General features: G+C 46.9%; 1 protein-coding gene across 1 annotated transcript in view; it reads left to right on the top strand.

Annotated features, from left to right (window-relative positions):
- Window positions 1–25,591, top strand: part of PABPC1L (poly(A) binding protein cytoplasmic 1 like) — a 428,971-nt gene that overhangs the window by 150,442 nt on the left and 252,938 nt on the right. The window contains exons 4-5 of the mRNA XM_069243541.1: window positions 23,113–23,228; window positions 23,380–23,519. Of these exons, the coding sequence (XP_069099642.1) occupies window positions 23,113–23,228; window positions 23,380–23,519 (256 nt within the window). The remainder of the gene's footprint in view (window positions 1–23,112; window positions 23,229–23,379; window positions 23,520–25,591) is intronic.

Here is a 25,591-nt window from a genome sequence, read left to right as displayed (position 1 = left end):
GCATACTAAGAAGAAGCAAATCGCGATTACGTGTCATAGTTGCAGGAAATATAGCCGTTGCAATCAAGGGACTAGTAGACCAATAAGAAGCCAGTGACTGCTTCCTGATCAACCCCATCAAAAAAGTCAAACCTAAAAACTTTTTCATCTCTTCCAGATATGTGGGAACCCACTGAGTAGCTCTAGACTGAGGCTTAAGTCTGGCAGCGTTGTCCCGCAAATATTGCTCTGCATACAAATAAGTTTGCTCCACAATCTCTTCCAAAAATACATTGTCCATAAACAAGTGAAAGAAATGGACAGGCAAAACATTTTCCGTATTGACTCTACACCCTGGGAGACCAGTAAATGCAGGTAACTGTGGCTGCTCCATGTTTGGGACAATCCAGGTGTCGGGTCTTCTAATGGGAAACCCTTCAGCCCCAGGCTGCTGCACTCTTGGCACATCAATGTCCTCCTCTACAACAGGCCCTTCATCTGCACTGAGAGTAGCTTCCTCATCAGAAGAATAATCTCGACAGAAAACTCACTGCCAGTATCTCTCACTCCCTCCTCTGCCTCAGATGCAGAGTCAGTCTTGTAATCATGGTCTGAAGACGACTCAAAGAGCATGCCAACAACCTGCTGAGCGGTCACTCTGCGTCTAGCCATGATCCTCACTAACAACAAATGGATTGCCAACAACAACAAGCACTAAAATAAGTAATAAACAAAGTGTAACTTTATCACAAAGAGTTATGTACTAAAAAACTATACCACTCACTTGCCTGAAAAAGCTACTCACCAGCAATTACTCTGCACAGACACAGCAATCACCAATGATATCCCACTAAAATGAAAAAAGCAAATTAGACATATGACAACACAAATATCATTGTGTTCAAATCTAAGGACAATTTCACTCACAATACTGCATTTAGTACACCACCTACAAACATGTCATTCATGCATGTCAACAGTACTCCTTTGGAGTAAATTGCTTTCACTTACCTAAAACATGCAACTATGCAAACTGCAGGACAACTACTGCCAAAACCGCAAGGATCCACAGCAAAGGAAGCAAAAGCTTTGAACTAGAACAAAAAGAAGAAATAAACTGTTATCAAAAATACAAATACTTCGCCAGTTGACAAACACCCCGCCACCAAGAACTTGGAAATTGTCCCTGGTGCCTAAGTGGCTTCTGCCCCACTCGGCAGATGAGCCTAAAAAAAAAATAGGCTGATCTGCCTCCAAGGTGGGCCGAAATGACCATCACGAACGTGCCCCCTTTGGGGGGCGACCCTTGCCAAAGGTGCCGCCCCCCCACACAAAGCACACACCGGATCCCTGGTACCGAAGTGGATTCTGCCCCCCTTGGGGGCAGATGGGCGTAAACAAATTGGCCGATCTGCCCCCAAGAAGGGCAGAAATGGCCAACAGCTCTGTGCCCACTTCAGGAGGTGACCCTTGCCAAAGGGGGCAAACGGGGGGCACCCCCAGCACTAAACAAAAAGAGGGGAACCAAAAAAAAAATCCCTGCCGTATTGGTGGTTTCTGCCCTCCTTGGGGGCAGATGGGCCTACATAAATAGGCCCCTCTGCCCCCAAGGGGGACAGAGATAGCCAATACGAAATTTCCCCCCTTTGGGGGGCGACCCTTGCCTAAGAGGTGCCCCCAAACACACAAAACACACACACCTCACAATCCCTGGCTCCTAGAGGGTTTCGCCCCCCCCTCCCCCCCCCGGGCCAGATCGGCCAAAAACATGGCCTATCTAGCCCCAGGGGGGGCCGAAACATATAAAAAAATTATTGCCCCCGGGACAACGACCCTTGCCTAAGGGGTCGCTGCCCTAAAACAAAGAAAATAATTTCCCTGGTGTCTAGTGGTTTTTGCCCCCCCCTGGGGGCAGATCGGCCAAAAAATTGGCCGATCTGCCCCCGGGGGGCCGAAATAAAAAAAAAAATTAGCCCCCAATGGGAGCGACCCTTGCCCAAGGGCTCGCTCCCAAAATAAATGCAAATAATGATATCCCTGGTGTCCAGTGGTTTTTCGGCCCCCAGGAAAATAATGCCCCCCAATGGGAGCGACCCTTGCCCAAGGGGTCGCTCCCAAAATATATGCAAAATAATTACATCCCTGGAGTCTAGTGGTTCCCCCCCCCCCCCCCCCCCCCGAAAAATCGGCCAATCTGCCCCCAGGGTGGGCCAAAAAAGGAAAATAATGCCCCCCAATGGGAGCGACCCATGCCCAAGGGGTCGCCCCCCAAAACTAACGTAAAAAGGTAATCCCTGGTGCCAAGTGGGGATTCCTGCTCCAGGATCGTGTGCCCCGCCCGCGATCCTGAAGCAAGAATCCACTGAAAACAGGCACCGGGGGAAAGGAAAACCCTTTCCTTTCCCCACGTGTCTGTTTTCCTCCACCCCCACCCCCCAAAGAGGGAAGGACTCACCTCGAAGTCCTGTTCCCTCGATGCGCTGGAAGCAAATGGCTTCCAGCGCGTCCCTCGGCAATATTTGAGGACATCTGACGTCATCGGATTGCTCAGGGAGGAGCCGGGGGTGGAAGGGGAAGGGCTTCACCTTCCATCCACGACCGGGGGGGTCGGGAACCGGTGCCTTGGACGATATCACCTCGTCCAAGGCACCGTAGGAAATCATAGAAAAGGGCATGTTTCTTGCAGCATTTGTTGCTTGTGCCTGATAAATGAATCACAGCATAGTGGGCATGTAAACCATTTGTTAGGATTTAGAGCTTGATATCAAAATTTAGGACATCATCAACTTGCTCCATTCCTAGCTTCCTATTATTACACCCAGTTTCCTTTATAAAACGTCCCCATCGATGTTGGCACATCAAGGAAAATATTGAAGTTATGTTATACAATGGCAAATGCTGTTTTTCTTTCCGTGTCCATTTGAATCAACTGTGATTGTCTCCAACATAAATGTTGATGGTTTTATTTCCCTAGCTAATGGTGAACTTGGCGACCTGTAGATAATGATGACATTTTTTGTTAGTTTCGAGGTTATGATCAATGACTTTAGTTGGTTGTGTTTCTCGGTCATGTTTAGACTGCTACTTATACAATCTTCCTCCTGCCATGGTTTAGCACAGTGCATAGGCCTCTTAACTGGAGTCAATATATAACTGGATCAGCAAATGCTTGTTTTGAGGTATGTTTCCGCCAATATCTTGGAGAGAATGTGTAATGTTTGTTGGTGAGTACAATACAAATTAGGTTTCTAAACTCCAATAGTTCTAATTTGACGTGCTTGACACAGTTTAGTTATTTTTATCATTCATTGGTTACCTTTAGAAAGCTCTGTCGATGATGTACTTTATCTTGAGGAATCGTGAACACAAGCAATAAAAATAACAGAATATTAAACTTTGAAGTTCCTTTTGGTATTTCAATAGTTCTTAAGTTATGTTGGCTGAAACCGTGTGCCTACTGTGCCTTTGCGACTTCTATATAGTTGCCAGTTAGATAATTGCAGCGTCTGGTCATTTAGTGTATTCAGCAGTGACTGATTATTAACTCCTGGGTCCTGTTGTTGGAAAACACCATCTCTGGGGTGGTAGTGCCTTTTTTCTGAACCTTATTTTTGAAGGCTGTAGTATATTGTATCATTGCTTACCATGGAGAAGTGCCTGTGCTCCTCTTCATCATGAGAAAATTGGCAAACCTCTGATCGCCATATTTTACGCACTGATAAGTCCCTAGTATATGGTACCCACAGGTACTCTGGCCTTGTCACCAGTGGGCTTCAGTACTCATGTCACCTGGTGTAGTGACATTACAAGCATGAGTAGCCGGGCTGTTGAGGTTTAAATTACAAATTCGTTCTGTCAAAATAACCCCTTTTGACAGACCCTCCTTTTAAACTTTAACAGTTCAACCCTAAGTAAGCCTTAATACCCGTTACGGCAGGGTGCATGATATTTAATTGTAGGACATGTTAAGGTTAATATTACACTTGCCCTTACAGTGCAGCTGTATTTGACTGCTGCTTAGGAAACCATTGGGGTACATCTTTAAGTTTAGTGACTGTTATCTCATCCTCGGAAACTGCTAGAGAAATATTTCAAGGACTCACATTTTTAATAGTTAGACAATCAAATTTAATAGAAAAGTTTAATTCTATCTAACTATTACAGAAAAGGTACTTTAGAAAAGTTACCTTTTGCTTGTCTAAAGCCTCTTTAGGCCTTTCTGTAAGTAGTCAATGGCTCCCCTGTGGTGAAGTGTGAACTCCTCCTTGGATGGGGACAGTAGGTCTTGGGTTTGAGGATATGTCCTCCTCTTGATAGGATGGTCTCTAGGCTGTGCCCAGACCCTTGGTGTACTTAAGTGGGGCCTCCTTGTCACAGGCAGGTGTAGCTCACACCTGGGCCTGCCTCGTCTTTTATCCTAGTCAGGCATACCACTTTATCCTGTACTCATACACCATTTACACAACTATCCCCACTCACATTTCTCACCTAGCACTCACAAACCACCAACACTGATTGCTCATACTGCACAAGCACATCTCTCACCCTAAACACACTTGTACCTCGCAAACCTGAACTCTCATGCCCTGCTCACCCTACACTTGGATATTGCCCACCCAGCACTCAGACACAAGCCACCTTGCACAGACAGGGCTTGTACTTTACTAAAAAAGAATACAGGCCTCTGTTCCCTTTCATAAGTTTCTTTTTTTGTTCCGTTTCATATAAAGTGAAATATTGCATCCATAAATCACCATTTCATCCCTGACTCTTTGCAGACACCTGCATTAGGCATATGCAAAAAAAAATGTAACTTTAACAGAATCAAGTTATAGATGGAACAAGGCAAAAGAACAAGATTGGGCTTCTTTATACTCTCCAGAAATCCATGCTCCTTTGGAAAAAAAAAAAAGATGCAGTTCATTAATTGCAGGTGGTGTAGATAAAACAAAAATATATTTTATTGCAGCAATCTGTATAAATCTATGAGAAATGTATTTCACAAGATTAAAATGAGACTCAGCAGTTGGCCAAGAAAAGAGGTTGTTGGGTTTCTGCTGAATTATCTAAATATAATAATAATAATAATAATAATATATTGCTGCATAGTTACTTTCATCAAAAACTGAAGTTCTGATAGAGACTTCTGACCTCAGTTACCTCACCTTGTGAATTTCCCCAGGTGCCTGACTGGATCCCAAAACTTCCATAGCAATTGGTGTGTTACAGTGGTGTTGTGAAGCTCCACGTCTTATTCATTTCACCCTGGATATGACATCAGAGCCCCTCTATATATGCACCGCCCTCCTCACTCGTGTCAGGTCCTTTAATTCCACTCCCAAGGACACAGATCTGTAGCTTATCAAATCTTTTCACTTGTGGCAGAGATTTTTCCCTCAAATCTTCTCCAAGCGTCCAGACTGTATCAACCCCCTAAAACTGCAGGGTTTAAAACATATCAAGACTATCCACAACCATTGTCGGTGATGGGCACCCATCATGTATGTTTATGATGCTTTGCCACAAATTCAATGTTGTCTGTATTGCACAAAGATGAACAAGGATGCCATCTGTGAGTGCAAACTTGCTGTTGCTGACCTCTGGAGGTCAAAAAACCACTTGCGGTCTAATTTTTAAGTCTTGACTGTCCCGGTCAATGATACATTCGCACTCCTGTGACAGTTCCTATGATCATATTAATTGATGTTACGCAGCATGGCTATCTAGCTCTTAAAGAATGGATCTCCTTCGTCCTGCTACCTTCCACCACTTGGAGTTACGCACACCCAAGCAACTCCAGGACATGGAGCCTGCCTTCCTTCCTAGCTTCCTTACTGTATTCCTTCCTAGCTTCCTTTCTTCTCTCTGATTTGGTACTGATTCCTAAACTGATCCGACTCCGGTCCCACCCTGAGCAGACTTCAACAGCTCTAGAAACTGATGGTAGCTATAGACCACATTTTCGGTGCCACAACGGATCTCTCTGGAGTGCCTTTAGGCCCCAAAGATTCAATGGAGCTTCCTCGTGGTCTACTGTCAGTGTATCCGTGCTTGACGCAGACTTTGCACCTCAACCTCACCTTCAGGCCGACCTTGCCTCCGACTTCGGCTCTGCCGAACCTGGGACTGACACCATCCATTTTGATGCTATAACTGATTCCACCAGTGCGTGTATTGACACCAATCCCGATGTCACCGATGGCAGAAGGGGGAGCCAATTGTATTGGCGTATTCAGAGACTCTCACTCCACCACCAGACCTAGACAGTGCACTTACTCTGAACCAGAATAATGCCCTCATAATATTTTTTATGATCTCCAGGATGCCAGTGGTCTGGGTGCCTGTCCCATCCAGTGGCCTTCCTTACCCAATCCATCCATGGTTACTGAAGAACCTGTCTCCTTCGCCACAGTATTTTGAAAGGAGGCTGAGACAGTTGACCTTGTTCTGCCAACACAAGAAGTCAACACTACTCTTCTGACAGACTCTTAACCCTACACAATCCACTCAGGACCTCCCCTTTAACCGTGCTTTCACTACACAGACTTCTTATCACAACATTCCACTCCAGAGAGTCTTGTTGTTTAGGCATGTACAAGCTGCTTGAAGCCCAGTGCCTTCCCTGCTTACCGTGCCTGTTAACGAATCAAAATAGATGGACACATTTGTAAAACGGAAGTTGTCCCTGGCCAGCCTTGTTGTCAGTTCTGTGACTATTACAATCCTCCTGGGCAGATATTTGCACACATTTGGAGAGAAAGAGGCAGACATCTTGCCAACACTACCAGCTGTCTGTGTAGGGCAGTTGGAATCAGCGTGGTGCTTAAGCGTCACATCTGAACTCACTCAACATGCATTTCAGCTGATGTCCAACAGTATCTTATGGATGTTCTCTTTGGCTCTAGGCTGTTTGGTGTGAAGGCAGGCCCTGCCCCGGAGAGGTTTAAGGAGAGGAAGGCCCCTGCCTGCTTCTTGGCTAAGCCCTGCACAATGTGTCTTCCCCCCAAAAAAACAACAGAGCCCCTTTCAAAGCTTTGGTGACAGTGGCTTTGAGGTTTCTTATCTTGGACTCATGATTTCGTGCTTGGATGCCCAACACCAAGGCAATCTATCAAACTCCATGTGTAGAAGGACACTGGGAAAGTTCTCCAGTGGTGTCTGCTCGACCTTGATTGGACCAGCAGCAAACCCTCTCCCTATCCCAACCGGAGCCATGAGTTGTGACGGATGTATCACTTGTGTGGCGGTCATCCAAACTTTTACGCTTGGAGTTCACAAGGCAGCACTTCATTAAAAATTCCTTCCACCAGCATTTGGAGTCTGGATTCCTGGATGCCTTTCTACCCAGAGTACTCAAGAAGATCAAAAGAGACCCAGGTTCATGTCAGCTTTGTGGCTCCAGTCTGGGCGAGTAGTGTGTGGTACCTGGAACTTCTGGCCATGAGCATTTATTCTCTGATCCGGCTTCCCCTTTGGGAGGTCTTCCAGTTGCTGCAGAAGGGTCAAGCCTTCACCCCAACCTTCACAATTACACCTCCATGCGTGGTAAATAAGCAGCAACAGTTGACAGCCTTTGACCTTCCTCCAGAAGTGATTGGGGTCATCTTGGCAGCCAGACTTCAGTCTGCCAAATCTGTTGATGCGCTGGCAGAAGTTTGCTGTCTGTTTCTCCCAACAAATCTACCCACTGGATGTACACTTATCCGATTTTCTCTTATTTGGTATTTCTTTAACCCTGCAAGGCCTTGGTTTTGTAACAGTTAAAGGTTAAGTTTCGTCCTTCTGACATTTACCCGATCAGTCACCTGTTGTGATACCTTTTTGGAAGGCGCTTATCCACATGTTCCTTAGATCACCATTTGTGATGCCGCAGTGGGACCTTAAATTGATAATCCCTTAATGAGCACTCCGTTTGGAAACTGATGCACAGTATACCTCTTTGCCTACTCACCATCAAAATGGCTTTATTCATCACCATAAAATCAGCCAGGAAAGTGAGAGGAATCTAGGCATTGTCAGTGATTCCACCATACACTTTCATCTGTCCAGGTACATTGAACATCAAGAAAAGTGTTGTTTTTGCTTATTGTAGTAAAGCCATTCCACATATGGGAATCCATTAGCTTGCAGACTTTCTATGCTCCGCCTCATCCCTCAAGGAGGACGAATGTCTTCATCGCCTCGACTGTAAGAGGACCCTAAACTTCTACGTGGACCCACCAGGAAGTACCAACAAGGCAAGCAACTTTTTGCCTGTTTCATGGAGCTAAGAAAGGCAAAGAAGTTAAAAAGAAAACCATCTTCAGAGGGATTGAGGTATGTAATATCATCTTAAGTTCTTTTGTCCTTGAAAGATATGCAGAGATCCCATAAACAAAAGTCACAATTACCGGGGCGCACGTGGATATGTCAGATTTAAGGAATAGGTTTTAAAGCCACCGGAGGGGTTTGTAAGCACCAGCGCGTACCGCAGATCTCCGCAATCGTATGAACTCTTGCCCCACAAATAGAAAACAGGACTGACAATTATATTTCCACAGTGTATGGCCGAGAGACTTCTGGAACAAAGTGGTTCTCAGTTTGTACACATGCATTTTAAAATCGACTGAGTAGGAGACATGAGTAGTAAAATGCAGATAGACATGGCCCTTTTAGGTTAATTGAGGGGTGTGTTTTTTTTTTTTTTTTTTTTTTTTTTTTATATATAACTAAAACCACCCTTTACAGTAGAAGTTATAAGTATGCAACCCCATTGTTCTGGAGGCATTCACAGCATTTATGGCAGGACTGTGCAAGGCAGAATTGAGTGCCGTTTGGCCAAGATTGGTGGCAAGTTAGGATTAGAACACGAGGTCTGAAACCACAATGAATGATTTACTCGGACCCCTTTCTGCTCAGTAAGCATGACTTTGCCACCGTGTGAAGTACAGCTCACACAGGGATTGTACCCAGTGGACTAACCGATCGTGACTGTACCATGCTATGCAATTACATAGCTAATATAGGCCTTCATTATACCGCTTACCGCCATGCTGACTACCGCCAACATACCGCCGCGGATTACCGTCACCCATATTATGACCAACACATAGCAATCTGTCACTACTCAGCCACCCTCACAAGTCCGCCAGCCCAAAGGTCAGTGATAAACTGGCAGTGGCAAAACCCACACAGTTACGCCAACAGAACAACACCCACAGCATCTGACCCACAAATCACATTCAGTGGTGCAAAACCATTGGCGGTACATACCGCGGCGCTCAAAATACACACAGCCTAACAAAACACCACCACATTGGACAATTTGAATAACAAACATACACACACCACACACACACACTCAAACCACTAAAACACACACCCACACTACCCACAACCCTTTACGAATACAAACAAGTGCCACAAGAGAGATAGCAAGACCACAGACACATACCACCATCACCTATACACCATCCACACAACTTACATCACCCACCCCAACACAGCACCCCACACACCCTGACCCACACCACTCACAATACACTTGTGGCACCGCAACAACACCCCAGGTTCTCTGATGAGGCGCTAAGGGTCATGGTGGAGGAAATCATCCGAGCAGAGCCACAGCTATTCGGATCACAGGTGCAGCAGACGTCCATTGCTAGGAAGATGGAGCTATGGTGGAAAATCGTGTACAGGGTCAGCGCCGTGGGACAGCACCCCAGAACAAGGGATGACATCAGGAAGAGGTGGAACGACCTACAGGGGAAGGTGCGTTCCACAGCAGCAAGACACCAAATAGCTGTACAGAGGACTGGCGGTTGACCCCCATCGCCCCCCCCCCCCGACACAACTAACAACATGGGAGGAGCCATTCTTGGCAATCATGCATCCTAAGGGCCTGGTAGGGGTAAGAGGAGGACTGGACTCTGGTAAGTCAGCTCTTTACTTCTATCACCCCCCCTACCTGCATGCCATCACATAACCCCACCCTTACCCTCACTCCCATCGCTTTACCACCTCCCACATACCCCACCATCACAACCCACCCCTCCCAATACCAAGCCCCGCATGTAACCCCAATGCATGGACCCCCATCACAGGCCTGCATGGGACACCCATCACTAAAGCATGCACACTAGAGAGAATCACCTAGCCCACAAAATAGCTACTCACACAAGGTAAAGCTGCAAGAGCAATAACAACCATAGAGGGCAGCACACCTATGCACAAGATGACACACACAGAAACAATAACACTGTGTTTACATCCCCACAGGTCCCCCACCTAACATCACCGGATAGGAGGTGCCAGCAACATCGAGTCCACCCCCAGAAGAGGCCCACAGTGATGACAGCAGCTCTGGACGCCTAGATCTGGATGACCAACCTGGCCCATCAGGGATCTCCGACAGTCGGTAACCCAGGCACAGTCCCATACCTCCACAGAGCCTCAGGAAACACCAGCACAGTACCCACCCAGCGGGCCCATACTTCTCTCCCCAGGTCACACCAATCAGCAGTGTGTCCACCACTACAAGGACCCCAGGCCACCTCACAAACACAGGACAATCAGGGACCTGGGTTCAGTGGCAGTGGGCATACAGTTCCGGGGACCGAGGCACAGGACAACAGGGAAGCTGGGAGGACTGCTGTGCGACAGGAGGAACCGATTCTCCAGGAGGCACTCACCATTATCCTGGGAGCATTCCACCATTCCCAGGAGATGATGGGCCAGATACTGGACAAGTTGCAGGAGACCCAGCGGCTGCAGGAGGAACAGTACCTGGGGATCAGGGAGGACTTGAAGGACATCAACACCATTCTGGTCACCATTGCAGGGGTGCTGGCAGACATGGCCAACACCATGAGGGAGGCAGTGGCACAGCACCGGGCCCCTGACACTAGCCAAACCGATGAACAGCCTTCCACCTCCTGCTGCTAGTGGACAGGAGGCCCCGCCACAGGAACAGGCCACTAGCACCCCACCCCCTGAAGAAGGAGTACCACCCCGCAAACGGTCCCTGCGATCCAGGCAGAAGCCAAAGACTATTGCCAAGCCCCCGCCACGAAATACGAATCTCCTGATTGTCACCCTTGTGTCCCACTCTGTCACCCTGTCCACCTTGAACTGCCATTGCTCCACTTTCTATGCCCCCTTGGACAATGCACCTGTGATACAAATAGACTGGACTCTATCCTGGACTTTCCTCCACCTTCACTCCAGTGCATTGCACATCCCCCTCGTATCATTAGCACTTAAACACCATTTGAATAAATACATTATGGAGTCTGTCAAATGATTTAACCATGTATTCCTTTAACAAGCTTTAAACACTGCAATAGAAATGTATAGTAATGTATATATAGGAATGACCTGTAGTGGCTGCAGTCAACACACCAGAGCAATAGTGGGGCACAAATATCTGCAAGTAGAGATGCCAAAGGGTACAGCGAGTGGCCATAGAAGTGGGAAAATCAACCTGCCAGTGACGATGTCAAACACAAAACTGTCAATGTAAAGTGAAATTACAGTGTCTTACCTGTGTGTCATTGCAAGTATTGTCGTATTATTGCACTTCTGTTGTCATCATTCACTGTCCACAGGGTCCACTGCTGCCACACTTCCATCTCCTGCCTCATTCTCCTGCAGAAAATGCACCTGACCATGCAAGGCAAGGTTGTGCAACATACAGCATGCTACGATGATCTGGCACACCTTCTTGGGTGAGTAGTACAGGGATCCACCTGTTAGATGGAGGCAACAAAACCTGGCCTTCAGGAGGCCGAATGTCCTTTCAATTATTCTTCTTGTTCACCCATGTGCCTCATTGTAACGTTCCTCTGCCCCTGTCCTGGGATTACTCACAGGGGTCACTAGCCAAGAGAGGTTGGGGTAACCAGAGTCACCTGCAAATATCGAGGGACAACTGTTAGCCACACACTAACCCTTAGGGCCCACACCATACCCATACACCAACATCCACTGGGTGGGAACCAGGACTCGCCTATTAGCCACACCTGGTGCCTATGGAGTTGAGCCATCACATATGGGATGCTGCTATTCCTCAGGATAAAGGCATCATGCAGGACACTTTGCATTGACATGGGAGATGTACTGGTCCGCCAGGCACACTATCTGCACGTTCATGGAGTAAAAGCTCTTGATTTCTGAACACCTGTTCATCTCTCGGGGGAGGGTGGGGGGAGACAAATGCAATATGTGTACCATCAATAGCCCCAATTATGTTGGGGATATGTCCCATTGCATAGACATCATCTTTCTCTGTGGCCAAATCCTCCACCTGGGGGAAAACAATGTAGCTTTGCATCTGTTTAATCATGGCAAACAACACTCTGGTCAGCAAAATTGAGAACATTGGCTGAGACATTCCTGCTGTCAAGCCCATTGTCACTTGGAAGGAGCCACTAGCCAGGAAATGGAGCACAGATAGGACTTGCACAAGATAGGGGATCCCGGTGGGCTGATGGATATCAGGTCAGGTTCCAGTTGGGCACACAGCTCTGTGATTGTGGCCGTGTCCAGTATACAGGTGAGGATAATGTGCCTGTCCTCCATTGTTGCCAAGTCCACCAGGGGCCTGTACACGCGGGATGTGTCCATCTCCTATTCACCCGCAGCGGTTGCAATCTAGGGGGCAAAACGGTGAGCAGCTGGTCAGTATTCCATATTTCCAACCACTACACTGCATTGCATGTTGTGACTGTAACAGTATATTGTTGTATAGGCCCAAATGGTGCCACTGCGTACTGTGACGCAGTTAGGTGCCATGGCCTGACAACCCCCTCCCCACCACCCCCCTGAAATGGCATCCGCCTGTCCTATATGGAGGGACACGTGGAAATGAGATAATTCTGCTGACGTTGTGTGCCGTTGCGGGAGGCGGTCGAGAACCGCTGTGCAACTCCTCATTGGATACCATGGTGCCCTATGGGTTACAGTGGCCAGTGGTGATGTACGCCGGCGGTGACAGTATGCACCGCCGCAGATGTGACCGCCATTTTCTCTCTGTTCACTCACTTGTTAGCTGACCTTCGACAGGACCTACTCTGCAAGTGCTGCTGTGACCTGTGTCTGGGACCTACCATGGCTCGTGTCACTGGGGAAAGGGCCCCTGCCTTCACCACTGCGGAGTTGGAGAGACTGGTGGATGGGGGTCCTACCCCAGTACCGAATGCTGAATGGTCCTCCAGACCAACAGGTGAGTACCCTGTGAGCACAATGCATGGGGCATGAATGCATGGAGTGCTGTGTGTGAGGGCCTCAAGTTGGGTGGGCGGGGTTGGTGGAAGGGCACTGGGCAGTGTGCTGAATGTATGGTGGGCAATGTCTGTGCGTAAGGGGATGTGAGGGCTATGGTGGGCCATGAGTGTAACAGGCAGGACGGTCTGACTGATACCTTTTTCCTATGTGTATTTCTTTGCAGGTCAGCGCCCATCAAAAAAAGGGTATATGGCTTGCCCTCGCTAACGACGTGCGGACCCTGGGGGTTTACGGCAGGCAGAGCACCCACTGTCAAACGGTGGGAGGACCTGAGATGCTGGGCACGGAAGACGGCGGAGGCCCAGCTGGGGATGGCCTCCCAACGAAAAAGGGGTGCCCGTCGAACCCTGACCCCCCTGATGGCCCGCATGCTGGCAGTGGCCTATCCGGAGCTGGATGGGTGCTTGGGGGCATCACAGCAGCCACAAGGGGGTGAGTACAGTGTTGCAATATACTACTTGAGCGTGGTAGGGTTGCATCCGGTGGGGGATGTAGGCCTGTGTGTGCCCCTAGGCCAAGCCGGACAGTGCAGGGTAGGGCCCATGTTGGGCTGGTTCTGATGTCAGCCTCCTCCAACCAAGCTAGTAGGCCTCCACTACGGGGCAGGTGTCTGTGAGTCTAAGGTATGCAGCATTTGGTGTTAGGTATCCCTGTCCATGGGGTGGTGACTAGCATTGCGACTGTTAGTGTATTGCCTAATGCGTAGAGCAGTTCCCTGTGTCTGTGTGTCATGTACGCCAACGGTGGTGGTGTTGCCACCATTGACCAAGGGTGTTCTTTGTCTCTTCCCCCTCCGCTTCCTTTTTGTGTTGTCACCCTGTCCTTATGTGTATTAGCATCATCTGGTGGAGCAGCAGAGGCACCAACAGGGAGAGCTGCATCCCACAGGGCCCAGGAGGCTGAATCCACCGAACGCGAGGGCACCAGTGGGACGGAGGGCGAGGGGAGCACCATTGCGGAGACAGGAGGGGACACTTCTGACGGTGCTATCTCATCCGATGGAAGCTCCCTGGTGGTGGCGGACACCTGTGCCCACCCCAACTACAGGTACAGCCGCCACCCCCCTGTACCAGCACCACCCTCCCAGCAGCCCCTCAGCATGTTTCCTGCGCCCACTCACCCAGGAGGGTGGGGGCATCTCCTTCACCCTTAGGCCCTGCCCCATTTAGCCCTGCTGCCCTGAGTGAGGAGGCTATTGACCTCCTGCGATCTGTCTCTGTTGGGCAGTCAAATGCTGTGAATGCCATCCAGGGACTGGCAGCCCATTTGCAACAAACAAATGCATTCCTGGAGGGCTTTCACTCTGGCACGGCGGCCCAACAGAGATCAATCCAGTATCTGGCCTCCTCCCTGATGGCAGACATTGTCCCTGTTTCTAGCCTCCCTCCTCTGCCCAGTCCCATTCCCCTCATCCCCAACCTATCCCAAGCACACAGGCAGACAGCATGCAGGACAACACACAGGAGTGGTTCAGGCAAACACAAACACCACACATCATCACATAGGCACTCACACAAACACCATCCAGATGCAGACATACCAACATCCACTGCCCCCACTCCTTGTCGTCCACCTCCTTCTCAGTAGCGTCTACACTACATCCTCAACCACTACCACCATCACGCCTATCACCACACGCCCCCCACTGGCAGTCACCACCCCCACGCACACGTCTCCTGTGACTTCTCCCATTGTGTCTGTGCCCCGCCTCCCAAAGTACACAAACTCAAGCACTCAGACACCCAATAGCCATCCACCTCGCACCCAAACACAGCAGACACCTCCTACAACCACTTCCTCTTCCTCCACTCCCAAACCTTCGTCCTCTTCCCGCCCCAATGTCCCTAAGAAGCTTTACCTCTCCACCCTTGACCTCTTCCTTACCACTTCCCCCTCGCCCCCCCTCCTCCCCCTGTCCTTCTCGTTGGGCCAGGGTGGTCAGAACCCAGGCGAGCACCTCAGTCACCCAGTCCACGGCCACAGTAGTGTCGACAGCTACTGCAGGTGGGAAAGGATCCCGGGCACAAGGCAGCAACACTGACAGGATGCCTGCACCAGGTACATCAAGGAAGGGCAAGGAGGCACCACCAGCTGCGACTAGGAAGGGCAAGGAGGCACCACCAGCTGCAGGAGTGAAGGGCAAGGGGCAATCCCCGGCTGCTGACAGGACGGACAAGGGGCCTGCACCGACAGGCAGGAAGGACGGACAGGAGGCCTAGTGCTGGGGACTCATTCAGAGCCCCCCACCACCAACCATGGTGGTTCAGCCGTCCAAGGCTGCAGGGCATGGGCTGGAGCCTCCCCCCACCACTGCCAGCAGCAGTAGCCCAGTGGGCAGCCATCCGAGACTGCAGGGGAAGGGCTCGAGCCTCCCCCCCACCACTGCCACCACCAGCACCACTGCCAGCAACAGCCCTAGTGGGCAGCTGTCCAAGGCTACAGGGGAAGTGCTGGAGCAGCCCCCCCCCCCCCACACCTCCCCCCACACACCACTGCCAGCACAGCCACCAGCCCTGCCACTGCCACTACTGAGCAGCCGTCACCGCTGGCGGACAGTGTGTAGTCCTTCCTCCATGGGCTGTTTTGCATTCTGGCCCCTGCAAATCCTGTGGGTCTGACACCCAGGTGAGAGACTGTGACCTTGCAATCCCCAAGATCTGCAGCACAGGGCATAATGCCCCCTCGTGAACCAGTGGAGAAGCCATCCAATCACCCCATTATTCCCAGGATGAAGCACACTGGGCACAATGCCCCCTCCATAACCAGTGGAGAAGCCACCCACTAGAGAGACTGTGGCCATGCACTCCCCAGGACCAAGCGGTGGGCAAACCACCCACTTGAGAGACTCTGGCCTGCACTTCCCCCGGACCAAGCAGTGGGCAAAACCACCCACTTGAGAGACTGTGGCCTTGCACTCCCCAGGACAGAGTGATTGTCATGTAGCCCCCTCCAGGACCAGTGGTGTTGTACCATCTTCCGGCTGAGGTGCCCCCCCCCCCCCCCCCCCACCCCCACCCCCCATTCCCCATCCCCCATGAGGTGCCTGTGTATTTTCGACCTGATGCCCCTGCAGTGTTCTCTCTCTGTGTTGCAGGAGTGAGGTGGGTCCTTGGTCTATGTGATGTGGCCCACAGAGATTGAGGACTTGGCAGTGTCCCTCCATTTGTCAATATGTATATACGTTTGTATTTTGATGATCTTCTTCATGTTATTTTATCGTATTATACTCACTTTCTTCTAATCATTTTGTCCTTGTATTATTCCTGAGGAGTAAGGAGTGGATACGTAATGTTACTGCATCTGGTTGTGTGTATGGTGTTTGGGGTGTTGCGTGTGTGTGTCACTCTCCTTTTCCTCCCCCCTCCCTTATGTGCTAGGCTGCAGTACTCATCGTGGTCATCTTCGCTGGCGTTGGTGTTCGTAATGCAGGAAAAGGTAAACGAGCATGGGAAATAAGTTCAACTCGGGCTGCATGGCGTCGTGGTTGTTCCCTGAGTCTCCAGAGTTGAGTCCTTTGACTTCTGTGTTCTGTTTCCGCCGTGCTTTTGATGTCATTGGTACCACCCCGGAAAAGGTGGCGGATAGGTGTGTCATAATAGTGTGGGCGGTACATTGTCTTCCGCCTGGCTGTTGGTGGTTACAGACGTGGCGTTTGTTGCTACCGCCGTGGCAGTTGGTGTGTTAAAGTGACTGTTTGAGCGGTTTCCGCCGTGGTTATAATTCCATTTTTTTTTTTTTTACCGCTGGCCTGCTGGCGGTATTACTGCCGCTTTATCACCGACCGCCGGGGTTGTAATGAGGGCCATATTCAAATACGTATAAACCAAATGCAATCTTAATTTTCCAACAAAATTTAACCGTTTTTTGAGGTTTCATGTTAGAGTGCAATCGGAAATATTAAGCAATGACATTTAAGTATGAGCAGGGATATTTGCTAATGGTATTTTTCCCTGGAGCAAACTACATTCTGGCCAGATTCCACAAAGTAAACTCCCACTTCAGCACTGTAGAGGAACTGTGGAGAGCAGGGAACACAGATGCATTGTTTCGGGTTATTTCTTGAATTGGAAACCTACTGGAGGGGAGGCCTTGACGTTATAATCTTGATTACAGGATCTGATCTAGTTCGTTGTCAGTCAGAAGTCACACTGTGGGCCCCTCTGGAAGTGGAATACCTTTCACATGGCAGTAAGGGGCAAATAATATCCTACATGCTGCTGGCAGCATAACACATGATTATCACATTGCGGGGAAAGGTAGAAGGTCCAGTTTGTAATATGTGGTTTAAAAAAATGTGGGGTCTACTGAGGAGTAAAAACTGATCCGTGAAATGTTCATAGCCCGAGTCTGTTACCTATCAAATGATTATAATAGGGTGAAATGCGATAGTCTGCGATCTCACAAGTCTTGAGGTAAAGTAATATTAATGTTCTTCAGATGGACTCATAGCACATACAGAAATATGTCTTCGAAAGAAGCAATGTTTTTAAGGTAACCTACCAAAGGAGGAACAGTCTTAAGGTGTATCAGGTTTGAAGCTCTTTGCTCATAGTTTTGCATTCTGAACTGCGGAATAAATGTAATAAGTTAAATGATTTGGAAATTTGGGCTGTTTATACACAGGAGGTCTAAGCGAGAGGCAGTCTGGTTGAGGTTTGTTTTGTTGGGAAAACGTGAAGGGTGAAAAGATGGTTGTTAATGTGACCAAGCTTTGTCACTATGTTGTGCTGTGATCATGGTCCTCATCAGGTGTGTTAGACCTGCCCACCTTAGGGTGGCCTTGCCCCAAATGTTTTGTCTCACCTTTTTGCTGAATCTTTTTGTTGACCTTACGACTCAGCACTTTAACGCTGCTGGTCAGCGCTGAAATGCACATACTCCCCTCCCCCCCCCCCCCTCCCCCCAAACATGGTAACATTGGTATATGCACAATTGGCATATTTAATTTACCTGTAAGTCCCTTGTAAAGTGGTATACCCTATACCCAGGGCCTGTAAATTAAATGCGAATAGTGGGCCTGCAGCACTGCTTGTGCCACGCACACAAGTAGCCCTTTAAACTTGTCTCGGGCCTACCACTGCAGAGGCCGTGTGCAGTTTTCCTGCCACTTCGACTTTGCATTTGAAACCCTTTTCCAATCCCTAAACTCCCCTTTTATTACACATGCCACCCCTAAGGTAGGCCTTAGGTAGCCCATAGGGCAGGGTGCTGTGTAAGTAAATGTTGGTCATGTACTTTTAGGTTTTGTATAGTAAAACACCTAAATTTGTTTTTCACTACTGTGAGGCCTACTCTTCTTAAAGTTTAACATTGGGAATTCCTTATTACACTTTTAAGTTGCAATTCCTGATTGAGAAGGAGTGGTTATGTCCTGTTTCATATCATTAGAATGTTAATGATAATTCCTCTTTACTGATAGTGTTAACATTACTATTTTATAAATGCTGCTTTCAGAAAGTGGGCATTTCTCTGCTCTTACAGCTCTGTGTGCCTGCAGCCTGCCTCCAGCTACACATTCTACATTCCCTCCAGACAGCCACAAACGCAGGAAGATTAGATGTCTGAGCCCTCATCTGCTTTCTGATGGCCCTTTATGGGCAGGAAATCCAGGAGGGGGCTGACATTTCCACCTGAATAGGCAGTGCCTGTCCCCACACAGGGTTGATTACCCCAACCAATACCCCAACCAATTGTCCAGAGCCAGGACTAGGATGAAATTACTTCTGTGCGCCTCAAAAACCCTTCGTTGAAGTCACCCCATTTCAGTGGCATAACTCGATATAAGTACTGAGTTTCAGACCCCAACCAAATCAGACACTTCTGGACCAACAACTGGATTCTGCTGTGGTGTTTCAAGTAATGTTACTGACCTGCAAGGACTGCTTTTCTGCTATGTGCCCATTCTGCCTGCTGCTCTCTGACCCTGGTGAGGGGGAACTGGAAGTGGGCCCAGATACTTGCACCAGAGAAATGGACACACCTCCAGTCTGCTTGTAGCAGAACCGACGCATCGACAGTTGTGAGAGAAGGGCCGGCACATCGCTCTTGGAGCTGGCACCTCGTTGTCGAGAGGCCAGCGGTTGAGCCGCGCATTGCTGGTGCAGCAACTTGGAGCGTGAGACAAAACCCTCGGCTCCGTGGGGAAACTTGGTGCATCAAACTTCGGAACTAGCACTTTTTGGCTCGGCGCTCTGTCATCTGAACCAGCGCATCACTTGGACTGTGGACCTGGCCTTGATGCATCGCTCAATGCATTGCTTGCCCGCACCCACATCTTGCTGTTGCTACCAGGATCAAGAAACTCTGTTCACTGGGCTGGCGTAGCTCTTGGCCCTCAGCTTGCGCTCCATTGCCGTCGGCCTGTACTGTTGACTGTGCCCGGTCCAGTGCATCCAGATGACCTCCCTTCATGCTTACTGCTTCTAAGCGCTAGAAGTCTTTTTATGACCTGGTATGGAGAATTTTTGTGATGTTTTTATTGTGTTACTATGTGTTTGTTGCACAGTTACTTTACACATTGCCTCTTTAGGTAAGCCTGACTGCTCTGTGCCACGCCATCAGAGGTTGAGCCCAGACTATCATTTAGTGTGTGTATATGACTTACCCTGACTATGATTATGGTTCCTGCTTCTGTAGGGTGCCTACCATTACAAAGAGAAACCCAATTTCTAACATGGTGGTAATATCCATTTTTAATATTGTATGAATAAATTAAAATAAATACGATTGTAGCCTAAAAGAAGTTACACAAGTGTCATATTCTATTTCTATAAGGGATATCAGGAACAAATGGCCTCCCGTGTGTTTGTCATTCCTTGCGCTCACTTTGCCCAGCGCATATTCTTTTCCCTCTTTTCTACTAATATACAGTGGTGAATACATTCTTTCTCGAGGCATGGAGTTTGCATATCTATGATGGCGCCACATGATTTCTCCTGGTGACATATTCCTACTGTGGCCAGCTGCCATCTTTTGTAGCAACAACCGCAGGGGAGAATGCTTCAGTCACAAACATTCTGCAAGTATCTTTAACCAAAGGTACTTGGGACTGTTGATGCGACAGTGTGTATGCAAACACAGAAATGGCTCCTGTTTGATTGTTTTTCAAAGTTTCTTTGTATCTTATTAAACATTTACATCAGTGAAACTGGTGATGTTGGTGACTGGAAATTTTCACACCAGGCTTGAGGTGAGAATAGCTTAACACATGAGGCACGCCCATTTATGAAACGGTGATTAGCCAGTTTTGGGGAAACCCATTCGATTTTGCATTTAGGAAGAGACAAATGGAAATCTACTGCTATGACTTTACTGGTATGTTTTAGATGTAGTGTTTTTCCTATATTCCTCTTTAGGGCCAATTCACAGTCTTGGTGATGCAGTAATTAAGTGGGTGTTTGATGCAAAGAATTTTTCTTCCGGGTAATAACTCAAGGGGACCTCAGAAAGATATTAGATTGCAATACAGCTGTGGTCAAAGGCTTATTGGCTGTCAACATCCTGCCAGTGCGCGCTCTACGGGCGACTAGAATGCAAAAATCCAGCACTCTCAAGATAACGTAATTTATGCTTTGTGCTGATATGCTGCTGTTTAACCTTTTGCATTGCAGAGTTTAATCCTGAAGATTTATGTTCAAGGTGCATATAAATACTGTTCATTTGCAATGTACTGCTGCAGGCTTTCAGTGTGTGTTAGGGTGTGGTCCCTTTCCAGGGCCTTCTAGAAGCTTTCCCTGCAGCATGCCTGGGTGTGGTTTGTGGGCTGGGCCAAGACTCTATATAAGGGAGCCAGCCCAGCTCCACGTGCTCACTATTCAGAGGTCCCGGTGCAGAGCAGCAGCAACTTCCTGAGCTCCTGTTCCGGAGTCCTACTTTGATTTTCCAGGCCTCGCCCTTTCACTTTGCTTGGTGATTCTTGATCAGGCCGGTAAGGCGGAGGTCGCGCTGGGCCCCTGATCCCGTTCTCGAAGGATTTTGAGTTCTTGGGCCTAATTAGCATGATACATCTATTTTGCTCTTGTGCGTGTGAAAGTGCGCTTGATGTTTTAATGACATTTACATGCTTGCATTTGAATCGGCTAGTCGCGCAATTCTTTCTTCGTATACAAATCTTGATATTCATTGTGCGCAACCATTGTATGGCATTTACAAGGTTGCATTTGAATCTTCAAGACGTGCGATTCATTTCCTGTGCTTAATTCACGTTACTCATTGTATGCCACCATTTCTTGGCATTCACGTGGTGGTCTTCGAATCGGCAAGACGCGCGATTCATTTTCTTGAGTTTAGTTCATGATATTCAGTTCGTGCTACCATTTCTTGGCATTCACATGGTGGCCTTCGAATCGGCAAGAAGCGCGGTTCATTTCTTGTGTCTAATTCATGATATTCATTGTGCGTTACCATTTCATGGCATTCACATGGTGGTATTCGAATCAGCAAGACGCGCAATTCATTTTCTGTGCTTAATTCATGATATTCAGTGTGCGCTACCATTTCTTGGCATTCACATGGTGGCCTGCGAATCGGCAAGACGTGCGATTCATTCCTTGTGTTAAATTCATGATATTCAGTTTGTGCTACCATTTCTTGGCATTCACATGGTGGCCTTCGAATCGGCAAGACGCGCGATTCATTTTCTCGTGTCTAACTCAGGTTATTCATTGTGCACAATCATGTCATGGCATTTATAAACCTTTTGTGGAAATCTGCAATGTGCGCAATTCATGTTCCTTCATTTTAAGAAAACTAAAGTGTTCGAATTCTAGATGTTATATTGTATGTGCATAATAAGTCCTTCAAGTACAGTTCATATGGTGTTATAGAAATCTTTCAGATTATTTTCTGGTCCTCATGCAAAAGACTATTCTTGAATTTGAAAGCGTAGAGCTAGAAGGTTCTGCTGTTTTTAATCCATGTGTAACATTTCATTGAGTGGTTCATTAGAAAGTTGTACTAATCTTTCTTGATTCCCTCACAGGTATCCAGACATCTTGAGGCCTAGTTATTTAAGTTCATGCTTAAGTTATCCATGTTTCCAATATGACAATGCTTAGAGTCATAGCCTAGTAATGATTAATATGGTATAATCTTGATATTGTGTGTTTTAACCTTTTGCTTCCTACAGGTCTCCTTCCCAGCTGTTCCCTACCTAATCCCCTTTTCCCCACTTGGACTCTCTTAGACTCTGTGACATTCTAATCAGAGTATTGGAGCTGTCTTGTGGTGGACGTGTTGGGAACGTGCACAGACCCCAAGGATCTGGTGACTCTGACATTGGCACTCCCCTAATCACCTCAAACTTTCAGGAATAATTTTCACCTTAGTGAGGTGAGGCTGCTCCTAAAAGAGCTTGTTCTTGTTGCTCAGTGACTCTAACAGACCTATGTGGCGAAGTGTGCCTGTTCCCAGGCTGTGTTCTATGGTTGGATGTAGTATTGTTGATATTCTAAGGACGTAATGTTAGTATATTTAGTTGTGAAAGAACATTCATGCTTTGATTCATAATACAGTTTCAAGTTGGTACGTGCCATGTTTGAAACTGTAAGAGGCAGGACAAATATACTATAGGGTATAGTACTCTCAATTAATTACACTTTGCTTTTCTAAATCGCCACTTTTGCGGTTTTGGACCCTCTACTTCTGCTTAATGATCTTTAGACAAGGGATTAAAATGTGTAAGTGAAGGTGAATTTAATTTTAGAAATTAGTTTAGTATGATCGATTTTAAAAAGAATGTCCTTCATAAAAAATAATGTTGAGGAATTTTTCATTATTGGATGAGCAATTTTTTTCAAGTACAAATCCATTATGATTGACTAGGTAATGGCTTTACTCTATTTTTCAAATATGATTTGTTTTTGCCTGTAGGTGGTGTGTGATGAAAATGGCTCAAGGGGTTATGGTTTTGTTCATTTTGAAACACAAGAAGCAGCAAATCGTGCTATTGACACAATGAATGGAATGCTGCTCAATGATCGCAAGGTGTAAGTAAAACTAATTTAAATAGTAAACGTTTCTCAATCAGTCTATCACTTAGTATAGCTTGCATTATTTTGATGGAGTACATTGTTTGCAATTACAATGTGTGTTGTTTTACTACTCTTTCTAGACCAAATCCTGTTCTATTCCCTGCAGTTTTGTCGGCCATTTCAAATCCCGCAGAGAGCGGGAAGCAGAATATGGCGCCAAAGTAATGGAGTTTACCAATGTTTACATCAAGAACTTTGGGGACGAAATGGATGACAAAAGACTAAAAGAAATATTTTCCAAATTTGGTATGTTTGCTGTTTTTATATTTGTCTAAGTTTGTACCCGTCTTTTTGGCTGTGTTCTGTGTGTGGAATTGTTGAACATATACAAGAAGTGTTCATCTTTGACTGAGCGTAAACCTACAAATTTAGATTTATGCCGAGTTCGTTTTACCAGAAAACTGAAATGTAAATGAGTGCACAAGAAGTTCCCTTATTCCCTTATGTTTATGTCTTCACTGTAAAACCTACATTGCCAAGAGGTAATGGGCACTAAAATACAGGCGCCATTTCCTTTATGCATATTCCTGTGGAATTGTAAATTTAGCTCTGCGTTTTCAGAGAGGTCAACTAAACAGATAAGGAAGTTTTCAAAGTAGATAATGGGCAAAGATAATGTTTCTAATTTTGTTTGCTTATCCCATGAAACGGAGTGAAATTGCTTCAACTGCTAGAACTGTTTCGTTTGGATAGCTAATGAATGCAGTGTAGAATTGGCATTAAATTAAATCTGTTTGTGGTAAGGTTAAGTCCATTCAAGAAAAGTGTGCAGCATCAATATGTTTAATAATACATAATATATTAGCAAGGGATCTTATGAAGTTAATCATACTGATAAATGTGTGCTAAATAGGAGCTGTGAGGGAAACGGTATGGAGTACTTTGGAATATGATCCGGTTCCCCAACCGCTATGCTTATAAGCAATTTCAGTTTGCTATTTCTTTGTTAGGTCTGCTGGAAGTCCTAAATTGATATACCTAATGGTTTGGAGTTAATTCCATTGTTTTTGGCGTCCAAGCACGTCATGTATAAAATGTTATAACTAAAGGACATTCATGTCCTGGTATGATGCTACCTCATAGATTTAATTTTTTTTTTCAAACTGGAGAATAAACTTGGAGTCCCACTACAATTATAAGACATAAGGGGTGGAAGAAAGAACCTACACTCTAAAGGTAAAGAGCAGACCATCAGTCAGTTTAAGAAGCACCCTGAGGCTCCACAGCTGGGAGTGATATGTTAAACAGTCTATAGAAGGTCTGTATTTGCTAGACTGGCTGTTGGAAAACTTTTTGCCCCCTTGTTCTTTCGAGAGATAAAAAAAAAACAAAAAAAAAAACTTTGTGACTGAAGTATTGCCTGTGCCTCCTCCGAGAACAGCCAGTCTTCTCACCTTTCTGATGTCAGTAGGAGTAGACGCTTTTCTGCACGATTTGAAATACATGTAGGAATTTAAAAGTAACACAATGTTTGCCGAATTGATGTGGCATGTGATGTTCACCTCCGTTAATCTTAGGAATAGGTGTGAATTAGATACTTAATTGTTGATAGTAAAGTTCATTATTTTGCTGCGTTTATAGCTTGAAAAACATATTGGATGATTATTTTTTTTAGAGGACCCACAACACTTTTGAATATGTATTTGGTTGGAGATTTTATAAATAGTTGAAAGTGATAATACAAGACTGAGGAGAACCCGTGGATAACATTTTTTTAAAACAAATTATAAGTAAAGTTTTGATAGTATACAGTATTCATCGCATCCTGGCTGTAAGCTTACTTTCTGCAGTTAGAACAACATTGAGACATTAACATCTGCATTCACATAGCTTATTCTGTAAGAAGCACATTATATATATTCCATGGTGTAAGGGCTAATATCCACAGGAAAAAACCTAAGGAAAACAGTGCTAACTTTGAGACGGATGTCATGTGTCTGGTATGAATGTGAGGTCGTGTGGGTTGTATTCTGGGTGACTGTTGGCGTGCAACTAACTCAGTGGTTCTTTGGTCGTGGATCATTATGCTTACCGTTTCTTGGTGTGGTGCGGGTTGTCTAGAAGCATCGGTAGTGTCCATGGTAATGGCGTGCTGTCGTCTGAATTGCTTTAGAGTGCAAGTAGGCGGTTGTCCCACGATGCTGCTATTTGGCGTTTCCGTAACCCCCTCAGTTTCTCCTTATGCAGTGCTAGCGACTCTGCCGTGGGTTACTGTACCACCGTGATCTGTTATTGTGGGTGCTCCAGGGAGTGATATCCACCTCATTGTAATAGTCTTTCTAGCCAGCACTACGGCTGGATCAATATACCTAGTCGTG

Source organism: Pleurodeles waltl, chromosome 7, assembly GCF_031143425.1.
Source record: "Pleurodeles waltl isolate 20211129_DDA chromosome 7, aPleWal1.hap1.20221129, whole genome shotgun sequence".
Taxonomy (NCBI): Eukaryota; Metazoa; Chordata; class Amphibia; order Caudata; family Salamandridae; genus Pleurodeles; species Pleurodeles waltl.
The sequence above is the reverse complement of the archived record's forward strand: the minus strand, read 5'-3'. Positions and strand labels throughout refer to the sequence as shown.